General features: G+C 37.9%; 2 protein-coding genes across 6 annotated transcripts; both read right to left on the minus strand.

The window, feature by feature from the left end:
* Positions 1 to 2,195: 2,195 nt before the first annotated feature.
* Positions 2,196 to 7,511, minus strand: LOC105210234 (uncharacterized). Its single transcript, XM_029038953.2, has 10 exons — positions 6,966 to 7,511; positions 6,258 to 6,458; positions 5,894 to 6,187; positions 5,426 to 5,831; positions 4,960 to 5,142; positions 4,720 to 4,892; positions 4,459 to 4,606; positions 4,149 to 4,390; positions 3,614 to 4,100; positions 2,196 to 3,537 (listed from the first exon to the last, which is right to left on the minus strand). The coding sequence occupies exons 1-10, from the start codon at positions 7,110 to 7,112 to the stop codon at positions 3,410 to 3,412; spliced, it is 2,409 nt and encodes an 802-aa protein (XP_028894786.1). The 5' UTR covers positions 7,113 to 7,511; the 3' UTR covers positions 2,196 to 3,409.
* A 263-nt stretch (positions 7,512 to 7,774) lies between these two features.
* Positions 7,775 to 27,010, minus strand: LOC105210112 (protein winged eye). Of its 5 annotated transcripts, none has more exons than XR_008470070.1 (11): positions 24,657 to 27,010; positions 24,326 to 24,469; positions 17,065 to 17,211; positions 16,813 to 16,929; positions 11,398 to 15,107; positions 10,966 to 11,197; positions 9,724 to 10,595; positions 9,468 to 9,647; positions 9,241 to 9,402; positions 8,648 to 9,059; positions 7,775 to 7,940 (listed from the first exon to the last, which is right to left on the minus strand). XR_008470070.1 is itself a non-coding variant. In XM_054225869.1 (11 exons), exons 2-11 carry the CDS (start codon positions 25,303 to 25,305, stop codon positions 8,727 to 8,729), a joined length of 6,546 nt encoding a protein of 2,181 aa, XP_054081844.1. In that variant the 5' UTR covers positions 25,306 to 25,658; positions 26,821 to 27,010; the 3' UTR covers positions 7,775 to 8,726. The 5 variants fall into 5 exon arrangements, 4 of the variants coding, with proteins under 4 accessions (XP_054081844.1, XP_028894813.1, XP_028894812.1 ...); XM_054225869.1 differs by having other exon boundaries at positions 7,775 to 9,059; positions 24,657 to 25,658; positions 26,821 to 27,010; XM_029038980.2 differs by having other exon boundaries at positions 7,775 to 9,059; positions 11,398 to 15,074.
* Positions 27,011 to 27,592: the final 582 nt, after the last annotated feature.

The raw sequence follows: 27,592 nt of genomic DNA on the forward strand, positions 1-27,592 counted from the left end.
GGTCTAAGACCGGAAGTCGTGAGCTGCTTGAGCCACATGTAAAAGAATCGTTCCTGGCCACTCCCAAGTGAATGACAGTCAGAAACTTTCCTCACTTACGTGAACTTCTAAATATGACTCCATCCTCCAACTTCTACATATGACTCCATCCTCCTTGTCGACTTTAAAGCTGCTTTCGACAGCACGAAAAGGAGCTGCCTTTATGCCGCGATGTCTGAATTTGGTATCCCCGCAAAACTAATACGGCTGTGTAAGCTGACGTTGAGCAACACCAAAAGCTCCGTCAGGATCGGGAAGGACCTCTCCGAGCCGTTCGATACCAGACGAGGTTTCAGACAAGGTGACTCACTCTCGTGTGATTTCTTTAACCTGATGCTGGAGAAAATAATACGAGCTGCAGAGCTAAACAGAGAAGGTACAATCTTCTATAAGAGCGTACAGCTACTGGCGTACGCCGATGATATCGATATCATTGGAAACAACACCCGTGCCGTTAGTTCTGCTTTCTCCAGACTGGATAAGGAAGCGAAGCGTATGGGTCTGGTGGTGAACGAGGACAAGACGAAATATCTCCTGTCGTCAAACAAACAGTCAGCGCATTCGCGTCTTGGCTCCCACGTCACTGTTGACAGTCATAACTTTGAAGTTGTAGATAATTTCGTCTACCTGGGAACCAGCATTAACAGCAATAACAATGTCAGCCTGGAAATCCAACGCAGAATCACTCTTGCCAACAGGTGCTACTATGGACTAAGTAGGCAATTGAAAAGTAAAGTCCTCTCTCGACGAACAAAAACCAAACTCTACAAGTCTCTCATCATTCCCGTCCTACTTTACGGTGCAGAAGCGTGGACGATGTCAACATCCGATGAGACGGCACTAGGAGTTTTCGAGAGAAAGGTTTTGCGGAAGATTTATGGTCCCTTAAGAATTGCTGCTCTGAAAGTATTCGATGCAGTACCCGCTGGTGGAAGCAGAGGAAGAGGGAGACCTCCACTCCGATGGAAGGACCAGGTGGAGAGGGACCTGGCTTCGCTTGGAATAACCAATTGGCGCCAAACTGCCAGAAGGAGAGATGCGTGGCGCGCTGTTTTGGGCTCGGCTATAACCGCGTAAGCGGTGTCTACGCCAGTCAAGAAGAAGAATTAATATTTTAATGCATTATATTGGTTCTAATTCATGGAATAATACATAATAACCTTATTGGATATAGAGTTCTCGCATGAAGTTCCACATCTAAATATGTATATAAAAATTTTATGTCACGTTGTTTGTCCGGGATTGGCGCTTAAACTACTGAACCGATTTTAATAAAATTTTGTACACGTCTGCAGTTTGGCCCAACTTAAAAGATAGGATAGTTTATATTTCAAATTTTAATCGCAATGTCCATCCGTCTGCCCATTCGGTCAAGCGATAATTTGAATTGAAATTTAGATATCATAATAACACTTCGCACATGTTACAATTAGGAATATGAGATTGTATTGTAGATAGGCAAAACCGGACAAATGAAAAAAAATAAAAAAGATGTTAAGAAAAAAATAAGAATTTTGCAACAGATATTCACGGCACGGAAGGACATTAGGATTTACACAGTTGTAGGTAAATGGACGTGATCACAGCTCAGCCGTCTGTCCGATCGCCCATTTGGTCAAGCGATAATTTGATCTGGATATCCTAACATAACTTAGCTCACACTCAAACTTGATACTATGAGAAGGTTGGTATGCCTGATGGCCAAAATCAAACTTCTGCAACGACTAAAAAATAGTAAAAAGGCATAATTTAAGCTATGAACACATGATCGGAAAGGCATATATGGTTAATTTTGATAAATTGGCGAGAAAAAAATCCAAGAGAGAGTTGTTGGCAGAAATTTAAACCAACTATAACATTTTTTCTATATTTTTTAATAGTTAGTTACCCTAAATAATTCAGAATATAATTTAACATATATATACCTTATCCACTGCAATGCGTGGCCTGGCCACTAGTGTAATATAAACAAGTAAGGAAGGGCTAAGTTCGGGTGTAACTGAACATTTTATACTCTCGCAATTTATTTATTTAATTTTATTACTATAACACACAACTTAACCCACATATTCCTAATATATATGATATAAAATCCATTGAACGTTGGAAACCCTAATATTAGGTATATGGAAGTTAGGTGAAGTTATGACCCGCATTTTAGACACGTTGGCATATTATTAAATGAAAGATATCCCCTCTGAATTTCTTCAAAATATCTGAGAGACTTATCTATATTTCCGGTAAAAAAAATTAGAAGCCCTGAGGTCCTCATGTTCGATATATGGGGCCTTGAAAATGTATGGTCCGATTTCGACGATTTTTAGAAGGGCGATGTCACACTATAAATGTAGTATTTGTGCAAAGTTCTGTTCTGATATCTTCACTAATGCTTACTTTATATATTGTAAAGTAAACGGTTCAGATCGACTTCAAAGTTCTGGTATATAGGAAGTAGACGTGGTTGTGAACCGATTTGAACTATTTTCACAACATATAATTGGGATGCAAGGGAAATATTACAAACCGAATTTCATTGAAATTGGTCGAGTAGTTTCGGAGATATGGTTTTTGACCCATAAGTGGGCGGAACCACGCCCATTTAAAATTGTGTACAGCTCTTCTGCGCCTTCTTTATAATAAAATTAAAGGTTTCCGTTGGTTTTCCTTACTGAATTAAAGCATTTTTCCGATTTCCTCCATTTTTGGACTATATAAGGAAATGCCTGAAAAAACGATTCTGAAAAATTTCGTATTAGTTTACGAGATATGTACAAAAAACTTGGTAGGGGGCGGGGCCATGCCCACTTTTCCAAAAAAATTGCATCCAAATATTCCACTTCCGAGAACAATCATTTGTACCAAATTTTACTTTAATAGCTTTTTATATAGCTTAGTTATAACTCTTTATTTGTTTTCGGTTATCGCCATTTTGGACAGACAGACATCCGGATTTGAACTTTACTCGTCACCCTGATCACTTTGGTATATATAACCTTATATCAAACTCGTTTAGTTTTAGGACTTACAAACAACCGTTATGGGAACAAAACTATAATACTCTCTTAGCAACTTTTGTTGCGAGAGTATAAAAATTTTAATAAAGCAGCGAAATGTTAGATAAAAAATATAATAATAAAAAAAACTTAGAGCAAAAATCAATTCAGTGGCTGCTCTGCAACCAATCGATCATACGTAATTGATAAAATATGGATTATTATCCAAAGTCGATTAATGTTTATCACAAGAAATGATAATTAATTTTAATTGCGGATACCGTAACCGTTATATTCATTATGCGTATTATTATAGGCAGTTCTACGTTGTTAGCTTTTCTTTCAACTTATATTAGTTGTAAACTATGCTCCAGCATTTACACCGCTGAATCACTGCAACACCAACTGAAGATATTGCCTTTGTTGGCACGCAATTGTAACCAGTTTTTTTGATTCGATACAAACATTTCCGATGGCAATTGGGTCTCTTGTGCAGCGGCATCAACTAAGGGTAAAGAAGAAATTTATTTATTTCAAAAACAGTATGTATTACATTTGTATATATGCGACCCTCCACTCACCTCCCACCGTTTTCCGATCGTAATCAAATTTCGGTGTTTGTATAATCGAAATTACATCCTCCGGCTTGCGTAACAGTATTTTACCGACACCCTTACACATGCGCAGTACCTCGTGATTACTTAACTTTTCCAACTGTTCGGCACTGAGCAACGTGCAAGCCAAAATCCATTCGCGTACACAATCGAAGTCATTCAGTAGTTGCACCGCACCATTCACACTGAATTTGATGCGTTTCATATAAATATAGTCAAGCCAAGCTTCACATATAATCTTCAAAATCAATTTTAAGGTCACCAAATCTTTAGTGGCTTTAATGGCAGGTAAAAATATTTGATCAAGCACATAGTCGACATAATCGTTTTTCACATCTTCATCGAAGACCCGTTGCTGCCAGTGGCTGGCAGGCGGAAAGGAGAGCTTGAAATTGGCAAGACTGAGTATACGACACACTTCGGACATAATTTGAACGCATTCTTCATTGGTTTTCTGTAAAGGTTATAATTTTATATTTAAGTTAATCACTTCTATATTTACCTTAAGTTTGTCAACATTGACATTGATCTCCAATATCAATTTAGCGCGCAACGCAACGTTAACGAGCATGAGAATATCGGTGAGATCGGCAGTTAATTTGGGTAACTTATGCTTAATGAAGCCGGACAAACACACACGCACATCGTGCTCCATTATGCGAAAGAAGCGATCCATTTGCCATTCACAGCAGAGTTGTTTGGCTTGCTCTTTTACCCATAAACGCATGGAGTGTACGGAGTGATCTGAGGAATTATATATCACAATGTAATGATACAAAAACTCAAGCCTGGTTCTCCAGCTGGTTACTCACCAATGCGATGTAGAATAGGTATTTGTTCGGCCACAGGCAGACTACTGATATGCATTTGTGTTTCACTACTTGGAAAGTAACTATTGCTTAATTCTATCAAATTCTGGAAGACTAGCACCCAAAAGCTGCCAGTGTAGGTGCCCAGATGCTGCAAGGAGGTTATATTTAGTTTTAAATTTTATAATATCACAAGAAGGGTACTTAATTATCGATGAATATCATAGCATGAATGAAAATTTAAAACTTATATATTATTTGTACCTCCTCCTGGCCCACGGGTCGATGGAACTGTAAAGCGCGTTCCATTGTTGCTGGCTGGCAATTTGTTGATAATAACGAATAACGAAATAATTGATCCCAGACATTAACGGAAACAAAGTTAGTAAGACTTTCAGCAACTCCGCGTAATGTTGAGTAAACAGGTTCCGGAATATCTAATAAAAATATCATTCACATTCAATTGTATTTTACGGTTTGATACTTTTGAACTGGTTTACTAACCTTCCACCCTATGATGCTTCAACCAATGTCTCATCGTTTCCACGTGGGTTAACGGGTAACAAGCGAGAGGTGTGTCAATCCACCACAAAATTATGTGATCCAGAATAAGTCCTACATTGGACCATATCAGTCGCATGCCGCGCATTACAAAATCACTCAAATCTCCTCGAGTGCAGGGCTTACCTAAGAGTGTAACGAAATAGTATATTGATCGTGGACATATCATTCTACGACTAGGTATTTTGAAAAGTAGAAAATTAAGAATCTTGGTCTCAAATGTAGACTACACATTTCGCCGATTTTTGAGTTTCCGAAAGCACTATGTTACAAGGAATTCTCCAAAGTAATGATTGGCTTAGATTCCTTGAATCTCAATTTAATGACAAAAAAAAGCCGGAATTCGGTAATTTTGTGTGTTAAACAAAGTGCTTTCAGCAATACATTACGCTAAATTCTGAGGACTTACCAAAAACACTCGGGCAATAATCATACGATTTGGCAATGAGTTGACTGAGGTACGCACGTTCGCGATCCAAAAAATGTTCAGCATATTTACGGCAATTACTTTTCTCTTTCCATATTCCACCATCCATATCAGCGCCGTTGTTGTAGTCTATATACTCGCCGTCGCCGTGCATATTGAGCGTGAGTATGCGCAATATTTCCAAACTGGATGCAGTCGACTCACAAGTATCACCAACTGTGCCTGCATTGACTCCCAATTCGTTTGCAATTGTGCCTGTTGGCATCATGGCGCCAGTAGATGTGCCTGCAGCTGCAGCAGCGGCCTCAGCCTGCTCTTGTTCGCTCATATTGAAGAGACCGAATAGTAGATCAAGCGAATTTTGTTCGGTGCGCATTTGGGACGCGTGCTGATGGATGATAAAATATATTTTAGGTGATGTTAGATCAAAAATAATCTAATTGTAGTCACCTGTAAAATATATGCAAAATCTATGGGCTTCTGTGGTAACAGCAATGTCGGATACATATTGCTGCAGATATTCGCATTCCACTCGGTAGTGCTAGTGAGCTCTTTGCTCACATCTCTTAGCGATGTATTTTTCTCACTCATTATACTTTCTGACTCCATGGGCAAGCCCTCGCTGCAGTCACTGGGATCCTTTAATGTCTCACGTCGATTCCATTTATTGTGTAAATTTGCTATTTGCAAAGCCCAATTTAACCACATGTCCGATTGCGACGACTTGCGTAGCAATTGCGTGACCTATTCAAGATGGTCATGGTAAGCTTTTTGTCTTTATGTATAAATTGATGATCTTTTCTTAAATACTCACCGTCTGCTTAAGCACGAACATTAGTTGGCAAAAGCGCCGCTCATTGATCTCCATAAGCATATTATACTTCTGCAGTAACAAGACGTTGTAAGGACTACGTTTGATTTTCTTACTTAATGAGTGAATGTCATGATTTCGTGATTCGTTCTTCAGGTTCCAGTAGAGTTCGCAAACATGCTCCACTTCTTCCAAAAGTGTATTCTGCCATGAATTTGGGTAGAAGAGACATGTGAGGATGGTGAATTGGTACGTATTGAAATTGCAAGGAAGCCCCGGAAACCCCAGTTATGAGGGATGATATTACAATTCTATTACAGAATTATCTATTACAGTATACTGTATAAAAGTTTAATGATCCAAGCGATCTTTTTAGAATATATCCTTCTATAATTTCGACCAAAACAAAAAGATCCCTGTTCAACATTGGGTACATCAAACAGAAGATTTTCAAGTTATCTTATTAATAGAGAATATATCTCTACTCTCCTTTATAGAGGATCGGAAGATTCACACACCCGAATATAAGATTAAATATCCGGATATCAAATGAGATCCGTATTAGTTGTACGTCACAACATTAAAAGTGAAGAAAAACGTCGGCAACGTTTCATTCAGAATCCCAACTACTCAGATTTTAGCGTTGCAAAGGGTTATACCGAGAGCCTATCTGGGAAACCACCAATTGACAGCTTCTCACATTATACTCACATGCTCATCGAACACGTCGACCTTCACATCAACTGCTATGCGATATGTGACATGCCGCAATTCCTTGCCCAATTTCGTAATCTCTGCAAAAGTTTGTATGGGTGGCGTTGATTTGTTGCGACAATACCATTTCGGCGTTGAGCTCATTGAGTGGTTGCAGTTATGAGTGAAGTTACTAACAAATAATTTACTTGCGAAAAAACCTTTTAATTTATTAATTACTTCTTTGCTAGAAAATTTAAAAGCACAATCGCCTAATGCTGAAAAGCCTTCATTCAACACTCAATGTGTTGTTGGATCGATGCGCAGGTGGCTGCCTATTCGCACAACAACAACTGCCTACATGGCAACCAAATAAATAGCTGGAAAGAAAACAAAACCAATTTCTTCGCCTGTCGGTACAAGAACAACGTAGAACTCAAGTTGTAAACAAAGTAGGCTATTTGTTAGTTACACTATCTATGTATATGACTGTATGTGTGTGTGGAAATTAAAACAGCATAGCTTTGATTATTTTCATTTGGATTTTTATTTTTTAGCGTTTTTTCTCTATTGATTTTAAGTAAGATTCTTCATTTGTGTTTGTGTGTATTTTTTGTCGCCATTTTTGTTTATTTTTAAATATGAATAAACGAGATGTAAATATACAACGCATTCTCTCCATAATCATAATCATCAAAAATCATTATAGCAATTATCATCAAAATCATTATCGTCTTCATCATCAATTATCATCGATCGACTATCACAATAAATTGTTACAATTATAGTATATTTTTAGTAGTTTCCTGTTCGATTTCTTTCATTCATTTTCATACTGCACGCCGACGCTTCTAGCTTTTCACAGGTTCTTTTTGCGCTTCTTTTTTGTTTGTTTGCTTGGTTTCTTAACTTATATATGTATATAGTTGCTGGAGTTTTAAGTTTTTTTTTTATTTTTTCATTTTTTTTCTGTACTTTAGTTTTAAATTTCATCTGAAATATAGTATATATAAGTATATCTGTTGTATAACCGTTATATTACTGTCCGAAAAAATATCAATTTTGTTTTGTGTAGCAACATTTTGTAAGATTTCATTTCTTTTTGTATTAATATTTGCTCTTTCTTCTTCTTTCTACAATATTATTGTATAACCGTCTGTAAGTGTTCGTAATAAGTTCGTCTGTTTTCACGAAATGTATAATATATATATGTATATATAAGTATTTTTGTTTACTAAATTTAAAATTAAAAGTATCTCTATCTCATAAATGTTACTCATCGACATTTAGCTTGCTATGCTCTTTACGCGCTTTCTCTTATATATATGTATATATAAGGTAATATAATATATTTAATATAATATATAGTGATTCTCTTTTTTGTATCATCTTGTTTTGCAATTAGCTCCTTTTAACTCTCTCTCCTCTAAAATTAAAATGTTTCACAGTTATACTTACACATATAGTATAATGATACATACAGCACAACTTAGCCGGCCTAGTGAAGTGACATTTGTCACTATTGCCTATCGCCTATCATATGCATGTCTGTCTGTCTGTATATAGGGGACAAACAGACTTTTTACCGTTAGTTTAGTTGCTGATTTGTAATTGTGAATTTTGTAAATCTAAATATGTATAACATACATATCTTTAATATATCCATTTTTTTACATATACATATTATACATATTACTCACTGAATTTTCTTCTTCTTAAAACTAATAAGTATTTAAATATGTTTCCTTCGGCCTCAACATACTACTTTCATCTTAAATATTAATCAACAACCGCATTTATATTCTCCACGTCTAAATCGTTTTGTTGTTGTTGCTGCTGCAATGGCTGCTGTGCTTGTTCGAGTTGTTTTAGCTGCTGTTGCTGTTGCTCTGCCTTGAGCGTTGGTATCTCCTCCTGCAGATTAAGCACCTGGATTCGCGGATTGTAATAGCCCGCTAAGTAGTAAGTATCATTATTATCATAGATTGATTGATATTGCTTTGAATCGGCGCCGAATTTAGCGAAATAACGCTCAAACGGTAGTACTTCACAGCGATGCGATATTGTCTGAACGTCGTTTTCGTCCTCGTGTGGTGATTCAAATAAAGCACCCTGTGCAGAAGAAAATTGTATAATAAGTAATTGATAAAGTATAATAAACGGTCAGAAATTAAATAACATGGAGGATAGTCGTGTGATCCTTCGCATTTAATAATGCCAATGAGACAACAGCGATTTACTATACATTTCAAATCTATAAGACTTTCGTTGAGTATGTACTCATATTACTTACCGGATATTGAAGATTTGGACAACCCGTTGTCTCTTCAGGATGATAAAACCATCGAACACGCACTACTTTATTGCTGGACGTTGTTTCCCACATGGATTCAATGCGTCCAATATATGGCCTATCTGGTCTACCAGTTGATAAAAATACTGCACAATCCCCAACCTAGAATATATATAGTAAATGCAAATTAACAACAACATTTATTTGTGCGCGATAAGTGTACTTACAGTTATTGTTTCTTTACCCCTTTTGATTGTTTTATAGAATTGCTTTCGGGCTCTGCCCTTAACACCAGCTTTGCGATAAGCTTTACCCTGCCAACCCCAGAGCTGACGCTCCGGCAGGAAAGCTGCAATTTTGCTGCCCTTCGAATTGTTATGCTCCACCTCCTCGTCATCACATTTGTTCTAGAAATCAAACATTTTATTATTTTATTTTAAGTAAATAAAGACCGTACACAAACAAGCATATTTCTTTAGTTACCTCATCCGACAGCTCGGACATCATATTTGAGGTGCTCTCCTCCTCCAAATCCAAATGCTCAGTTTTGACTTTAGCATTTGACGGCGTGGTCGACGGCGCAGTTTCCATTTTAATTGCAGCCGCAGCGGGCAGGCAAGACGTTGCGCTTTGCGCTTGTGACTTGCTGTGACCGGCTACTGCTTGGAAGGACCCACCCTGTGTTTGTGGCATTCGTGCCACTTCTGACGCGTTGTGCTCTTCACCAACTTCATCGCCATCCGTTTCCATTAGCGTATTGTTGTTGTGATTATTAGCAACTGATGCAGCGTATTCACGTTTACCCTTGTAGGTGGTCGGTGTGGACGTCAGGAAATCGCCACTCGGCGCCAAACCGGCGTTTTTGATTACGAAGGTATTATTAGCTCCGTTAATCGCTTCACATTCACCATTCGCCTTGCGGTGATGGTGTTTCTTGTGCTTTTTGCGTTTTTTATGTTTGTGGTGTTTGCGATTGCAGTCGGCGGCATCGTCCGCACCACTTGTGCCATTCACATTGGACGCAACAAGCGATAGCTCACCATTACCAGTCACCGTGGACGCATTCGTATTGACGTTGGCATTGGCTGCCAACGCTGCTGCTGCTTGTGATTTCTTCTTCAAATTCTTAATGCGTTTCTTTTCCTTACGCTGGGCGCTGATCTCTTTGGCACTCTGCGTTGGCGGTTCACTACCGCATGTCGACATCGCAGCTGGCGTATTGGCGAGTGCAAATGTAGACATGTGTTCGTGGGCATCATTGGAATTGTGACTGCTGGCGGAGCCGTTGGCGTTGCGCGCACCCGCGTTCGACTTCTTGTGCTTGCCTAAAGAGTAGAGGGGATTATCGTTGTACTCTGAGGAGTTGGGACGTTCAAAAAGAAAAGAGAACGGAAAAAGTAGGGATACAAATTAAAACGCACGAAATACAGAATAGCAGATCAATCGAAAATCATAGATGAATTGAGGTTAATGAATGAATATGAAATTGATCGGAAATTTGTGGTTGTTGTAATTTTGAAGGGTGACACAAAAAATATGAGAATTAAAAAACATGTCTAGAAAATCGTAGAACATACTTTTCGGAAGCGAAGAAATCTCTTCATCATCCAATAAACTTTGACCCAAAATTTCCGACCCTTTTTTTAATGAAACTGAAATGAATGAACGGGCGCAAAAGAGATGAATATGCATAAATAATTCAATATTACTTTCGAACACACTTACCCACAATGGGATAATCACTTAGTAGGAAGCGTATATTTTGTAGGCGTATGCGTCCACTGTCGCCATCGTCAAATTCCACGCTAACAGAATCGTTGGGAGTTTCACCATCATCGGACGATTCAGACTCAATAGCACGACCAGGATAAAGGCAACGGTACTGCTGACTCCAATAGGCACAAAGTCGTGTGCCAACAGGTACACTCTCCACAGATTTGGGCGCCACTTCGAGAATCTAAAATTGTAAAATAAACAGTGTAATTAAAAATAAACACAGTACAAATTAAGAATCCAACGTAAGTCGTATTAATTTCTGACGAGGAAGACAAGTTTTTCAGAAGAAACGTCAAACTTGTGAATGCCTTCATTAAGACGTACGCTGAATATACATATGTATATAAATAGCGAATTTGAATATAATATCAAAATACTCACAGTATCTTTGAAGATCTCCTCGCGCGACATTATATGCGATTTATTTCCACGTTCGCCATCCAATGTGATCGCGTAAACATCCGGTGGCTGAAGCGGTTTCATCACGCCGGCATAGAAGAGTCCGCCCATGTCCGTCAGTACACGAGTTTCCTTTCTATACAAATGTTCGCTGGTTAGCATCAGCTGTTGATCGCGAGGGTCTATTACTTTTCGATACGATTGTTGTTGGGACTGCGTTGCCTGTGTTGTTTGTGACGCAGACGAAAGATGCTGCTCTTGCCGTTGCTGCGCCGAATGTTTGGAAGCCTGCTGTTTAACAGTCGTTCCCAATTTGTGAATCAACGATGTAGATGCGTTAAGCGGAATCTGCTCATCGACCGAGGAAGAATGCGCCTCCTTCGAAAGTCGACTGGTGGCAAGAGAAGCAGATGTTGAAGTTACACCAACAACTAACTTCGGCTCTTTGCATACAATAGCCGAGTTCGCAGATTTGTCTGAAGATGTATGCTTCTGTGAATGACGTTGAGGTGTAGCACCCACTGATGCCGCCGCAACAGCGCCCGCTAAAGCGCTGGGACCTAGTCGCACTGGTTTGTAGACGGGAACGGATGGGGCGGTGGAGCTGCTAGCCGAAAGCGTGTTGTTATCTTCTGAATTGTCGCATTCAGGTGGCGGAAATTGTGCGTGTGGAAGAGTGGGAGTAGCGGAAGGCGGCTTCTCACCGAAGCGCAGAAAACTGGAACGATTTAAGTAGGGCGTCGATGTGGCACCAACTACACCGCTATTGGTGGAAAATTTCGGAAACTTGTAATCACAGAGTGGTAGAGATGTGCCAGCAGTGCTGCAGGAGAGACCACCGACGACACTGCCAGCACTCAGTGATGACAGTGATAGCGTAGGCTGTTGTTGTTGTTGGGCGGCAAGCAATTTTGCGCATTTCTTTTTCTTCTTATTCTTGGATATCTCGTCGAGCTTTCGCTTTTTCTTGCGATACTGACGCGTTATATCGGCTAAACGCATACGCATATCACTCTCCATCAGCTCGAATATCTCTTGTGTATTGGCCCATTGACCGAAACGGAGTTGGAAATTCGGATCGATACGATTGAAAGCGCCCTTCAATTCCTGTTGCAATTGCTCGTCCTCGAAATCGACATCATCGGAAGCGGATGCAGACGCCCCCGCTGCTGCAGCTGCTGAGGCCAGCAATTGTTGCTGTTGCTTGTGTTTGCGCTTCTCCTTGGCGTATTTCTTCTTGCTCTTCTTCGAGCAGCGCTGCGACTTCTTGCCAGCACCAGCCAGTGTGGATGACGAAGATGACTTTGATGATTTGGAATGTTTGTGCTTTTTACGTTTCACTGGCGGTTCGCCTCCACCAACACCAATACAGAGGCCAAGACCACTCGTCGAAGGGAGTTCAATACCTTCCATTGAGGGAAAGGAAGACTGTTCCGGACCATACGGCGACTGTTGTTGCTGCGAATGCCTCTGTAATTCGGGCGTCTGTTGACAACCGTGTGATGAAGTGGAACGTGACGGTGGTGGTGACTCGCTTTCAGCGAACAAATTACCTCGGCTGCTCTGAACTTCTTCTTGGATGCGCTGTTCAGCTAGAGCACAGAGCAAATTCAATCCACCCAGAGGCTCTACCACCGTTGTGGGCACGTTAGATGATGATGCGGATGGGAGTGTGTGAGACAACAAAGGCAACGGTGTTGGTTGTCTCTGCATTTCAGCCTCTCTGGGCACACAGGAGTCGCAGCTTCCCGGAACCGGCCGTGATACATCCAATTGCTGTGTTATAAATTGTGGCATTTGAGACGACAAGGACGGCACGACAGTTGATGATGTCAACTCATCGGTCATTGAAGAGACCGGTGCTTCCATGTGGTCGAGTGGTTCCTGCTTGACACGCACCATTGTCATGCCAACACCAACGCCGATACCTTTACTCGCCAGCGTGCTAGTGCTGATGTTCGAGAGCAGCTCGAGACCGGTTAGATCTTCCGGACCGGATTGCTGCGGCTGCTGCTGATGCTGTGAATGTTCACTGTAATGCACTGATTCATTACCAGGAAGCATTGAAACGGCTTCGCCTATTGCTGACGTTGTGGGAGACGATTGCGGAGGTGGTTGCGTTACGACCTCGTGACCTTCAGCGTCTCCATTCGCAGCGGCGTTGGGTTCATTATGGCACACAATATGATTTGTTTCTGTCGTGGTTGTTGGCGCGTTAGATGTTAGCGTTGTTGTTAGCGGTAATCCACCAGCTTCGGAGGAATGTACGCCACCACCATGATAACTCGGCTTTGTCAACTCTAACGGCTGATGTACATCTTCATCGTTGTTGTAGCTCGGCGAATTCATCGAATTCACCTGCATTGTTTGCAACTGTTGCTGCAATTGTTGTTGCTGTTGTATGGCAAGCGGACACGTTGAGTTCTCATCATCACTACATACCGGCGTATCGGTTTGTATATTCACATCCTGCATTTGTGGCGGTGGACCTGACTGAGACGCTTGACCACTGTTGTTTATTGCACGCGGCACCCCCACTACTATACCACTCACCGACTGCGGCGGCGTAGCATCTACAGGGCTTGTTTTAAAATTTACTGCAGTTGTCTCATCCCCCAACGGCGTTGGAGGACCGACAGCGGTCGAAAGTTCCGAAGGCGCTCCCGTAGTACCACCGCCATTTATAAAAATACCAGTGGGAGTCACAGTTGTAGTGGCACTAGCAACGCTACCGGCCGTACCACGCTGTAACGATGCCGATAAATTGAGCAAAGCCGGAGATGGTGTCGATGTGGTCTGAAATAGTATTTGTGGTTGCAATTGTGGTCCGCCAGCAGCTGCAGCCGCCGTCTCCATGGTCGCCGACGTCGGAGGCGTCGGCAAACGCATTAAATTCAATGCCTGTGCATTAACTGCGGCCGCATTGTGCAAATCCAGCAGATTCGTTGTATTTGTAGTCGTTTTATCGCGTCCATCGAAATTCAAACCCATTGGATGAGATGGGGCCGAAGACATCGTGCCCAAAGTCCCATGATGGGTTTTGCCCGCTGCAGCCGCTGCCGCTGCCGCCATAAAATCTGTCGCACACCAATCTTCGATTTTTAATGCGGCAGGCGGTAGAATGAGCGAAGGCGGCGGCGGTAACGCAGCTGCGGACGGTGGTGGCACGGGTTGCGGTAGCGTCAATGTGGGCTGTAGTGTTTTTTGTGGTTTCGGCGCTTCAAGTATGTTAGAAGCCGACCCACCTGTAGTTGCCAAACTCAAATACCGACTGCTGGAACTACTTGTATTGCTGCTATTGATACTGCCCACAATGTTGTTGCCGCCGCCACTAGGTGGCATAGCGCCCGTTGCGGCTAAGCTCAGGTTGATTGAACTTGTGGTCTGCTGTGTGTTGGTTTGCTGTTGATTGTGTTGGCAGAGTGTCGAAGTGGCAGCAGCTGCTGCGGCAGCTGCCGCAGCCGCGGTTAAGTAATTCGAGCCGAAGAGTTGGAGTGACGTGGCGTAGGACTGCGGCTGTAGCGTCGAGTGTGGGCTCATTGAAGGGAATATAAAATTGGGCGGCGGCTGTAGGGTGGCGGCCGCAGCGGCAGAAGCCGGCGTTGTACCCTGCGGTATGTATGATGGCCAAACGAAAGCCGCCGCCTGTTGGAACGGATCTGTGGGTGTATAGATTGGAAAATTTGATATGCCTATGCGGGTTTTTGAATTCGAGACGTGATTTTTATCGGTCAAATCAATTTTCAAATCAATAGCAATTTTGATGCGTTTTCGAATTATTTTCATTGATTTAATTTATTTCATATCAATTGTAGCGGTCAAGTAGTGGTTGTTGTGGTTTGGTGGTTGTGGGAGATGGGATGGAAAAAGAGGGTACCAAAGCAAATTAGTGAATGTGAAAATTAAGGTTTTGTTGTTTATTATTTTCTTGTCTTGTTAAGTACTCTTTTCAATATGAAAATGAGACATAGCAAAGCATTAAAATTATAAGCAGAATTACATATAAATAGTATATATACATAGATAAATATAATGTATACTAAGCGTACTGATAAGTACTCGTATATCTACGTAAGCGTTTATCAGCAGAGATTTCGTACAATAAAAACATATATAAAATAAATTTAAAAACATTTTAGTGTAAAAACTATAACAAATCAAATCGTTTTTAAGTAGAGCTAAAGAAAGCATTTTATTGGTTATTTTCGATAATCGAATTCAAATATTTGGATTTCAACTATAAGTGATTAGTTTTAACCAAAAGAAGAGAAGAGAATTCCATAAATCGCTTTTGTACGATATTTAAGCTTTGCGCTTTCGAAAAGTTTTCTCCGATAAAAATATCGAGGACTTCGCAAGAGAATAACTAATCGTTGGTGAATAGAGCTTCTAATTTTCGGTGCGTTAAAAATTTGATTTACATTCCGTGACGTTTTTAAGTTTCTCGTTATTTGTTTTGACGTTTTTAAGTTTCTAGTTAGAACAAGTCAATTTCGTCTTCGTTAATCTCTTACAATATCATTTATAAATAGTGCGGACACAAAAAAGCAGTTATTTTTTAATTTACATACAATTAGTGGCCACTAAAAAATCAACTTAAATAAAAACAAAAAAACGGCAAGCGTGGATTAATTAGCGGTTGTCGATAAGAAGAAGCACCTAACTTCGAAAAATATTATAATAAATGCGATATCAATAGTGATGAATAACTCTAAACCACAAAAAGGATATTTTTCTGCGTATTGGACCAAAACAATTTTTTTTTTTGAGAGATTGAATCATAAGCAAAATTGAACTTTCTTCCATTTTCGAAGTTCAATGGACATACTCCGTATTTTCTTCTTATTTCAATTGGGTAAAACAATTTTTTGGGTCTCCGATAAAACATAAAAAAATATATACATAGATATGTATTTCGAAACCTAATTTATATCCATTATATGACAAAATCCGAAAAAAAGGTGTTCAAGTTCGAAGAATCTTACGGGCCTTACAATTTGGAGATAGCTTAGAAAGATAAACTGTATGAACTATATAGCAATTATCGCCTATGTTTATATATATAATATATACTATAACAGATTAGTTCAAAAGCGCTTATTCGAATGTATAAGAAAAACTTTTTTTTTGTCGTTTGATGTGCCGCTTATTTCAGGTTTAGACGCTAACCAATCCACGCTCTTATGAATACGCCAGCGAACCATATATGAGTAACTATGTGTTCGTGTGTGTGATGTGTTATATGAATATGTAATGGAAGCGTTGATACTGAATATTAAATAAAGCGCTCTACTATTGCTTTCAAATATGTATATATATGGCATGCATGTATGTAAATTGTAGAACACTTTTTTAGAACATGTATGTATGTATTTATGTATGCATATGAGCACCTACCTAATGTGGCTGGTGTAGCCGGCAAAAGTACCACTTGACTGCGACTTGCATCGCGCGAATACTGCAAACCCACTGTGGCTGGAGACATGGAAATCACTGACTCAATGGGAAGCGCATCTAAAGTGAGCAAAAAATAAATATAGAAAGAGTTAACTAAATAATTTTACAATTTATTGTGCATAATTAAGCAAGTAATTCAGAATTAATCAAGTAATTAGTCAGAATGCAACTAGTTGAAAAATCCAAACTCACTTTGATACTGCCAAAAGGTAGACGGTGCACGATTTACACTCTGCACACCAGCGGCGCTAAGCGCCAACTCCTCGGCGGTCGCTGAGCCAGCCACTAAGTCACCGTTGCCCGTAAAATAGATATTGCTGCAGCCAGTGCTGACACCACCTGGAAAACATGAAGAACAAACATTAATTTTGTTTTCACAAAAAAAAAAAATACTCCAAAAAATGTAAACAATATAGCAGCACTAAATTACGCGCCTAAAAGTTGGCTACAATTTCGTAATGCCGACGCCCAAACGCCCGAAAGCAGATTGTCAACAATGTGTGAAAATTGCGGGAAAATTACAAAACTTTCACTCTCGACGTGCACGCCAACTGCTGATAAATAATTCAAAGCGCAAGTGTCAAATAAAATAGAATGAAATCGTTTCCTGTTTAATTTTTGTGATGGCCTGCTATTGAGCGCACAACTTCCAAAAGACAACTGATATTCTGGAAATTCGCTACGCAATATTTTGCATACAATCGCACGTGTGTGTATATGTGTGCATAAGAAAACCTCCGTACGTGTATGTGTATGTCTGTGGCAGTGAGCAGTGAGCAGCGTGTATATGCGTTGACCTTGAACTATTTATCGGAGCTGCAGTTGTTGTTCCTGCCCGTAGATAATATGCACAAGTATGCAATTTACTGATTTTGACTAGGTTTCCGATTGTTGTTGCTCTTCAGTTTGCTTGATGAATTTGTTCTTTTGCTTCTTGTATTATGTGGTGCATTTGGTCAGCAAGCAACCATCATCAGTTGGTCCTTGCTGCGCAGGATTGAAAGTAAATGCCTAAATAACACGCATTAATGCCACACATACTCTACCAGGTGTTTAGGCCGAATTTCTCAGGCGATTTATGTACATACATACACGTACACACGACATATTTCGTGTTAAAAGATATGAAACACACTTGAGTTTTAATGCATCTCCTATGGCACTGCTTCATGACAACAAAATATTATATTTGCATCAGGCTTCTATAATACGGTTGTCACGCACAAACACACTTCAACGTCCGTTGCATTTAATGCAATTTAAATGCTTATGTACGCGACTGTACTTTCAGGTGTTCTAAGGGCGGGCAGTCAGTGGGTGTAAATGATAAATGAGTCTGACGGTGGTCGTAATGCGATTGAATGCCAACAAATTAAGAGCTTTCCATCGCACAAAATATAATTGTGTGTATCCCGTTGGTCACCCATATAAATATGCATTCCTGGATGTATGCATGAGTTTAATGAATTGGTAAATATCATGTCGATTTATTTGATTGCTTAATTTTTCATTTCTCTAATCAAATTTTGTAACAACATCGAAACTTTTTACAGAAAGCCTATGTAGCGTAAGGAATAGAATTGTTTTTCCTATCATTGCATTTAATGTTTGAACGTAATTTCATGCATATGGCCACCCCGTTGAAAACTATTCTTCGATTTACTTTTTTTATAATTTTTTTTTTTAAATCAAATGAATTAACTGACGAGGCTAATATTAGCTAATTAAACAAAGCGAATATCCTAGAATTACCATATACAAATAATTTATGACTCAACGTTGAAACCATATCCCTATTATCGGTACCGTTTTAAAGACAATGGTAAAGATGTTTCATTATACGTAGTACGAGGAATTTTTTGCCAATGCTAACTAAATTCAAAACTTCAGGAAGAAAGAACACCAATAAAGAACACCAATGAAATGTTAACATTTTTAGCGTGCACCAATGATTCGGCATATAAGAAATTGTCACTTTTAGTTATGGGAACATCTCAGAAACCAGTTTCGATGTTGTTTTTTGAATGAATTTCCCATTATTCAGTTGAAATCGCGTATATTCATGATTCATGTGTGCAATTATGATGATGGTTTTGCAGATTCCAATGCAAGCGCCAATGCAGGTGATGTTAGTTATTGTTAGAAAAATGGGAAAAGTGTTATGTTGTTAGGGAAATGTGTCACTTGGGCAGTAGCAAGCAATATTCAACTATTAAAACTTTTGGTGCTAAAGGATTGCAAGAAATCGGAATACAAAAAATCTTGGAAATTGTAAAAAAAATCAATTCGATTAGTCTGATATCGACAGGATGAGCAGTATTTGTGCAATAGTTCTGATATTTCCGAAGTTAGCCCCTAAAATCAAAATATTTGTATTCGAAATTTGAAAAAAAAAATAAATATTGATATAGATATAGTTACAAAAAAATCAAAGATATGGATACAATCTAAATTTTCTTTTTAATTATATGGTAAATAAAATGTTTCAATTAAAGTTATATGACAGACTTTATTAGGGATTCAAGTTGGATTTTCAATAAAAATAAAAGCTTTATATTTCGGAAAATACCGGTCCAATTTTTGAAAAAATTGTTTATGGTTGTGAAAGTGGTTATGCAACATTCAGTATATATCTTCCAGGTTAAAAACACTTAAGTAAAAAACTATATACCTTTGAATTAAAAGAAATATGCATGCAGACAAAAGGGTAACATACTAAATTTTCAAAATTTGACCAGTATTTTTCGAAATATAAAATGTTTAATTATTTTTCAAAGATCCAACTTGAATAAGAAGAGAATGTTGATTACGCCCATAATGGCGTTTCCAGTAAGCTAAATTTGTAAATTCGAAAGCGAATATTCCGATTGGCGCCTAACTTCGAAAAACGTACATACTTTTCGATTTTGCCGTATAGTGAAATTTACGTATTGTAAACAATCAGACGGAATTCGAAAATATGTTATATGGGAAGTGGGCGTGGCGGTTAATTAATTTCACGCATTCTAATTTCGTAATATGAGAATATCAAGAAAATATTACATTGAAATTGGACGAGTAAAAACTGTTACATTTTTAATTTTGGTTGCGGAAGTACGGTCGCCAATAGAATGAATAAAAAACTGATTTATGCTTGGTGTACTCAATTCGGCCACATTTCTACTTTGAAAATGTACTGTTATCACATTTAATTAAAAAAAAAAAAATAGACGTCTTCATCCGGGACTAATTTTTAAATTTTTCTTAAATCTTTAAAACTTTTAACAGCTATAAAAATATTGCAAACACATGTGTATGTGTGTATATGTGAATAAAGTGTGCGAAATTTCACAAGTTTATAAAAGTAAAACAAAAACAACACTAAATGTATGCAATCTCCTATACCTGTTTTTTTAGCACGTAAACTCTGACACAGTAAGGGGCATGATAATGAAAAATACTAAAATGTAGACACATATATACAACTTAAGCACATATTGTTCGAAAAATTCCGAATTGTGAATAATATACAATAATAATAATAAAGTTTCAAATGCAAGCGGATTAAACGCCCTTTAACTCCACCGATTTGTAGTCTTCAATTTTCTTAAAAACCTGCTCGTTTTGGCAGTCATATAGATTTTTAATAAATCCATTTAAATTCAATGATACATAAGTGGAAATTTTTTTCAAATGCTAAGGTATACATATATACAAACACATATAATATGCATTCTAGATTTTTTTTATGAAGAATAATCGTAACTAATGAAAAAAAAATAAAATAAATATTGCTGTGTTCAATCGTCAAACGTCACCACCAATTAGTTATATACATATGTATGTATGTAGCTGCGAGTGTTCTTACATTTGCGGTTAAGCGGTTTTGAAGTTGGGACAGTGAATTTATGTACTCTATCTTGGGCAAAGCCGACTCCCCCGTGTAGTTAGTTGTCGCTTATATATTTACCCGCCAGAATTTCCAAGTAAAAGTAAGCTGCTCATTTACATATGAACATAAATATTTTTATACACATACAGTCAAAATAATAGAAACACACACAATAAACAAATACTTTAAGTATAGTTTAGTATTTTTTCAAATTAGTTTTTTAGAAAGAATTTCACGCACAATGAAGCCATTATGAGTAAACTTTTTAGAGATAAATAAAAAAATGCGTCAGCGTTGACCGAGCCCTTTTTGAGGTTTGATTAAGATATCATACATATTACAAAGTTAACAGTGCTTGTTCTTATATATTTATACAAGCTTGAATAAATAAAAAGAACTGTGTAAAAACAATATGATTTTTTTTCATAAAGGATAACAACTATAACTTAAACAATACGATATTATCTATGCTCTAAAAGGAACAACTTTTCGTTATCAAGATAGGACTGACATTTTAATAAAGCAGCAGGAAGAATATATTTACTGTCGAATTCACTCTATTAATAGCACTAATCACCAACTTCACACAACAAAGAAAGTTTCGATTAGTGAAAACATGGCTAATTCGTATTTTTAATGCACTCGAAAGGAAATATCTAATCGAATATTTTGTATCGCATTACAAGAATTCACCCACCATTAATTTAGAGGCTCATTAGTACGCATTTTAGGAAAATTGGACGTAAGAAAGACATTAATGCAATTTTTAATTTCATATAAGCACTCAATATGCCCACCACCAAAGGTATTACGAATAATATATTATGTACGAAGAATGTTATGAAAATGTGAAGGGGAAAAGTCGAAAACATGTTTCAGCATCAAGTGGGTATGTTTCCATATGGTCGCGCCACACCATCATCCTACCTACAACCTACGTTGGCAATGCCAATGTTGCGTGTTAGGAAAGTAAGCAGAAAATAAAGGAGAAGCAATAGAAGTGGAAATATGTACATTGTGCACAAGGCGAACGCAGCATCCATCCCTTTGGCAAGCATCAAAATATCGCCCGGCAAATTCACTCACGCAGTGCGCTGCATCAATTGCGAACGATTGCTCGCTATTATTTTGTTGACATACCCACCTTACGAAATAGTAACGAGAATATTCATCGAGCATGCCAGCGAAGACGACAGTGTTGGTGGTGAACACACAAAGGAAAAGGCAAAATACAAAAAAAAAAAAAACTTTGGCGAACAACATTGTAAACACACCCTCTGGGCAAATAATAACAGCGATATCATATGATTTTTTAAAGAAGAAAGATGTTGTTACCGAAATTTGTTGGCGGTTGGTGAAGTAAGGGAATTCTAGACTTTCACTTACTTACATAGGGGTGAAGTCAACGTACGACGCTGGCGGGGGTGGTGTGCGCACATGTTGTGCTTCGGCACATTGAAGCACAAAAGGAAGAAATAGCGCAAAGCTCACCACAAACGAAAGGATACACCGAAACATACAAATTGAAGACGCAGAAGAAAGGAACTGAGAAACTGCAAATGCAACTTGACTTATTCATAAAAAAGGTACATATTCATTCTATCGTCGACTCTTCAACTTCTTGTTTCAACAAAATCAGACGTCTGGAGAGCTAGGTGGCGTATAGTACGGCAAGAGGGTAGAATTAGGAAACGCAATTTAAATGAAAGTCTTTACAATAGAGCAGTTGTATAACTTGCTATATATCACACGCTGCTCAGTCAAATAAATGTATGTACTATCTGCCACAAGCGCTGGTTCCCACCCACATTTTAAATTAATTATTTATTTATTATTTTATAGAATCCACTTAAAATCGTTTATCAATTTACTTTGATTGTAGCTTAAAAACAAAAATGAAAAGCTGATCGATTTGGGGCATAAATATTCATTTTAGAAAATCTTACTGTAACGGCAGTCGAGTATTTTGTGTTTGCAACTATTATCCAACTTTGATTAAAAAAGGTTTCTTTTAAGAGCGATCGTATTCCAATATAATGCTGAGAAGGCAAAATGAATCATTGAATCAAAAAGCCGACGGCAAAACAATATTATATCTAACACATTACAAACAAGCAAAGAAATCGGCCGAACAACTGGTAAACATGTTAGTGCCAATTAAGGATACTACTACCTACATACATACATAAGTATGTGTGTATATGCATAATCTGTTTACAAGTACGCATCAGCCCTCAACCGAACTGAGTGCTAACGAAGGAATTCCCATGACAAATTTATATAATCTGGTTAGTGTTTTAAATCAACACGGTAATGAGACATATTAAACGACACACTTATAAACCCACGTCTCCTCATCTCTTTGATCTACCAAAGGTAACCCTAAACAACTAAATACTTATCCATTCATCAAAGCAACCACCAATACAACCAACTATGCAGCAATGTCCACCGCTACACTTTCTGTATACACCATCCGGCCAAGCCCTCACTCCATTTCCGTTCCATTCAACCACCATTATACATTTATGCGTAGGCATTATGTCGCAGAGATTGTAGTAGAAATTAATATTAAAAGTTAAAGTATACATTTTTTGACTAAATCAGAAACAAGAAGAGGGTAGCCACATAACTTTGTTGTAAATGGGGAGTGAACTGTCAGAAGACCACTTGAAGAGATTAATAAAAAAGAAATGTACGAGTATGCATGTACACTGTGGTGATCAAAAAATAGCATAATTCTCTTGTGAAATATCTATTTGTTATTTCTCCGAATTCATTACTATGGAAAAGGGTAGAGCAAAATTGCCAAAAATAATTATATAGGACTATATATAATAAAACAAACGAGGCAGTTTAAGGTTGGAAATTTTAAAATCAATAAAGCTTGCGATAAAGTTTTTTTAAAATCACTTTATGATATGTCTAGTTTATTCTCACAAACAGTTTAATAAGTCTAAATAATTTTTTGCTCAAAGTTTTTTGAAGGCTAAGAAATTTTGCCAAATTTTTAATGATTTTTGAGTTAAAATTCGAATAGTAAATATGTGTAAAATGAACTGAATATTTTTTAACTGCATGTTTTAGATAAATTAGTTTTGTTTTCATATATATATTTCAGTTCAATTTAAAGCTCCCCGAAAATATGTTGCAAATTTCTCTAAACAACATATGTATGCGAAACAAATTCCAACAGAACAGTTTACAACTTAACTAATTGAAATATAAAATATAATTATTATCATAAAAAAGAGTTTCCTTTAATTAGTAGTCAAATACATACAAGGAATTTCTTGTATTAGCACGACGCGCTTTCTAGGAAGAAATTGAGTACTCTATAAGGCGAATTGAACTTAGCTCTTTTTTTTTAGAACATTTCTAAACTAATGTACCGTTTCCTAAATTAAGAATGCGTATAATAAAATTTCAAGTTATGCTATTTATCAGATCGCCAATGTAGCATCACAAACGAAAGCATCGTAAAGAGCCCGCAGTTTTCACACAACTTTAAAATAGTGATGAAATTCATATTTAAATGCAACAAAAAATCTTTCTTATTCGAAATTATTAATCAAGACTTACCCAAATCCGCCACGCGTATACCAAAACAATTCATATCCTTGTTGAGCGTTTGTTGCAATGGAATCGGTGCAGCATTGGAGAGTGACCCCGCCGTTTCCTGTGGTCGCTTACGCGCCACGGCAATGCCAATGGGCACAGCGTTATCTAAAAACAGAGAACAAAAATTTAAAGACGACAACCCAAGTCAAACAGTATCGTTAAACAAAGTATCATAAGTTATAATGATATACAAACAATACAAACATACTAAGCATAAAAATGTATGTCTATATATCTGTATAATTTGAATAATATAATGTAGGTTTAATTTTTTGTGTATGGATTAACTTACTTGTGTTAGACATCGTTGGCCCTGTGGCAAGTGTATTTACAGCTGGTGTTTTATCTATTTCATTCACTTTTGGTGAAGAAGCCTCAATCTTCACCAGCGTTGTTAGCGTAGACGACGATGACATTGTTTTGGAAGCTGCTGATATGGAAGCCGAGCAACTGGACGTTGATGAAGCGACACCAACACCCATGCCAACCCCAATACCAATACCACTGCCACCTGTCGATGATGTAGACACGTGATGCTGCTGATGATGCTGTTGCTGTTGTGTTTGATGGCAATTAGCAGAGGTAACCTCTGATACTTGGCAAGGTTCGCGTTTGATTTGTACGAATGTATAACTGGTTGAAGTGGAATTGGTTTGTTGATGGTGGTGATGCTGTTGTTGTTGATGGGAATGGTGATGATGACCAGCGTTTGCACCACTTAATGGTGATGTGGTGGTTGTGACGAAATGTGGACCACTTGCAAGACTAAAAGGCTCTAAATGCAACGGCGCTCCGTTTGCCGTTGCCGTGGATGGTAGTAAAAACGTTGCAGTAGCCGCAGCAGTGCTGCGTTCAAAATGCTCTGTGGCAGCAGCGACGGCAACCGAGGATCCCAACAAATCCGTAGCGCTGGTAGTGCTATGACCATTGAATGTTGCCATTTAAGTGCGCGCACAAATAATATTACTACAAATATTTCTTATTTTGTTGATTTCAAATTATTACTTTCGAGGTTGCTTGTCAAATCAACTAATTGACAACAACGTGGTTGCTTTCTTGATTTGCCGTCGGAAAATTTCTTCTTGTTAAATTTCGTACTGCTTTTTCTAATGTGGCAAGTTTTACGAAGGACTGCGTCGCCAGCGACTGAATTGCGACGCAATTTCACAGAAAACATTTTCTAAATGCAAATTTCTTCGCACTATAACTTAATACGATTAAAAGTATTTGAATACTGTTCTTGTTTTAACTACATTTTCACATTACTTTATACGCTCATATCTTCAGTTAAACACTTTTAATGAAACAGATAAAAATTATATTATATTTTATTCATGGATCTGATTCGTTGTGGCGCTTCATAGCATTTCGATTTATTAATTACTTGGAATTTCACACACACACACCCAACCACATACAAAATGACATAATCCCGCCTCTGTGGTTTAGCGATGCGGTGGCAAATGCGACGGTTGGTCGTAAGGCCCCCCTCGGTGCAAATATAACTTTGGACCGTTTCCAATTCACTAGCCAGCAGTGCTTTAAAATTTTTTCAAACACTTGTAATATATGTATTTTCAGGTCGGTTTCAAACGATCACAAATATCCTCTTAAAGTTTTTGTGTTTAAGTATGCGAAAAACACGCGCGCGCCTTTCAATTTCGCAAATTCGAGTTCCAGGAATTTAACTTTATTTTTTATTGCCGAATACAAAGCCGCGGCCAAAACTGGCTGGCTGGCTATTTGGTTGGTTGGCTGGTTATTTAGCGAAATACACTCGTAGTTTTGCCGTCGCGAAATATGCGAAAATACAACGACGACAACGACCAACGATGATGGCAACAACGACGACAAAAAGCAAGTTTTCACTTTTGCCTTTGCCGTATTCTCGGGTGCACAAACACTTAAACACGCCCCATCATACACACAGATACGGCGACACGATACTGCACTGCACTAATGCCCAGCCACTTTACAGGCTCCTTTTTCGTTGAATTGACTTTGCGTGTTTTTATAATAATACAACTTTTTATTCATTTATATTTTGCACTTGTGCATTTTCTCTTATTTTCCCGCACAAATGTCTTTCACTCGCACATACGTATAATGTCTTCAATTGAATAGTGAATTGTGCGATTCTTTTTATCCGCACATCCAGCTTTTCATTCACTTGCTGTCGCTCACTTTACTCTTCGTATTGCGTCAATTTCAATTCCTTCTTCGCTGGTACCTTCCTCAGGCAGATCCTCCACCTCCTATATTAACAGGTATATATTTATTTTTATTGCTATTTACTATCGCTTTGCTTTCTACCTCTCCTACTTTGTACGAGTTTCTAGCTACTTCTTTTATTCGCTATTCTTTTATCTCCTCCAGCATTGTTTAACCATTTCCGTTTCTTCTGCATACACACTCCTCCACTACGTATAGGCAACTATTCGACTTATTACACTTACTAATCTTTGAATTTATTCACTTATTCAATTCACTTCTCATTTAAATTATTAATATGCACTAAATAAAATATTTCCAAAAACAATTTCATAAAAATCTAATAAAAAAAATAAATTTTTATTTGTTTTTATTCCCGATTCCGAATCTATACTAAACTCCGCGTTGTCGAATGTTCACACTATTTTGCCGATTGTTTAATAGCTTGAACGGCGATGTTATAGGAATTGACGGCGACGCAGAAACAGCTGAGCGAGATGTCAAAAGATAATCACGCCGATTGCTTTAAATTCAACGACGGAATGAAAAAATTTGGAATTGGACGAATATTACCAATGAGCATGATAATTATCAGTAATTAATAATCTAAAATGATATCATTTTGTTTGTTTGTTTTTTTTTCAAATAAGTATTAATTCTTTAAATTATGTATATATATATACATATAGGATTTTTAACATTCGAAATATATTCATCTAAGCTAACATACTTTTAAAGTGGATATAATAAGATATTTAAAGCTGTTTATACGAATTTATAATTGTAGATTAAACTGCAGAATAGGAATTCCTTCTATTTTAATACATTAGTAAAAAAATCAAAACCAATTAAAATACCTATGTGGCGCATTATGTCTGTTCTTATAAATACGCATCTGCGTACAAGTTTTTCCACAGCGTAAATATTTACGAACGGAAGAAAAAGTCAAACAGAAACTAACGCAAAGCCGAATAGCAAAAATATTGCAATACATTTCAGCATTATGTATATTTTGTT

This window comes from Zeugodacus cucurbitae, chromosome 2, assembly GCF_028554725.1.
Source record: "Zeugodacus cucurbitae isolate PBARC_wt_2022May chromosome 2, idZeuCucr1.2, whole genome shotgun sequence".
In the NCBI taxonomy this organism is placed as follows: Eukaryota; Metazoa; Arthropoda; class Insecta; order Diptera; family Tephritidae; genus Zeugodacus; species Zeugodacus cucurbitae.

Bases quoted from the DNA above. Each gene is read 5' to 3' on its own strand.
- LOC105210112 (XM_054225869.1), bottom strand. From the start codon at position 25,305: ATGGCAACATTCAATGGTCATAGCACTACCAGCGCTACGGATTTGTTG. The intron at 16,930-17,064 runs GTGAGTTTGGAT...TGCTCACTTTAG, and splicing joins TACCTTTTGGCAGTATCAAA to ATGCGCTTCCCATTGAGTCA. The intron at 9,648-9,723 runs GTAACTAAAGAA...TTTGATTTCTAG, and splicing joins TGTCCGAGCTGTCGGATGAG to AACAAATGTGATGACGAGGA.
- LOC105210234 (XM_029038953.2), bottom strand. From the start codon at position 7,112: ATGAGCTCAACGCCGAAATGGTATTGTCGCAACAAATCAACGCCACCC. The intron at 6,459-6,965 runs GTGAGTATAATG...AATTCATGGCAG, and splicing joins TCGACGTGTTCGATGAGCAT to AATACACTTTTGGAAGAAGT. The intron at 4,607-4,719 runs GTACAAATAATA...ACCTCCTTGCAG, and splicing joins GACCCGTGGGCCAGGAGGAG to CATCTGGGCACCTACACTGG.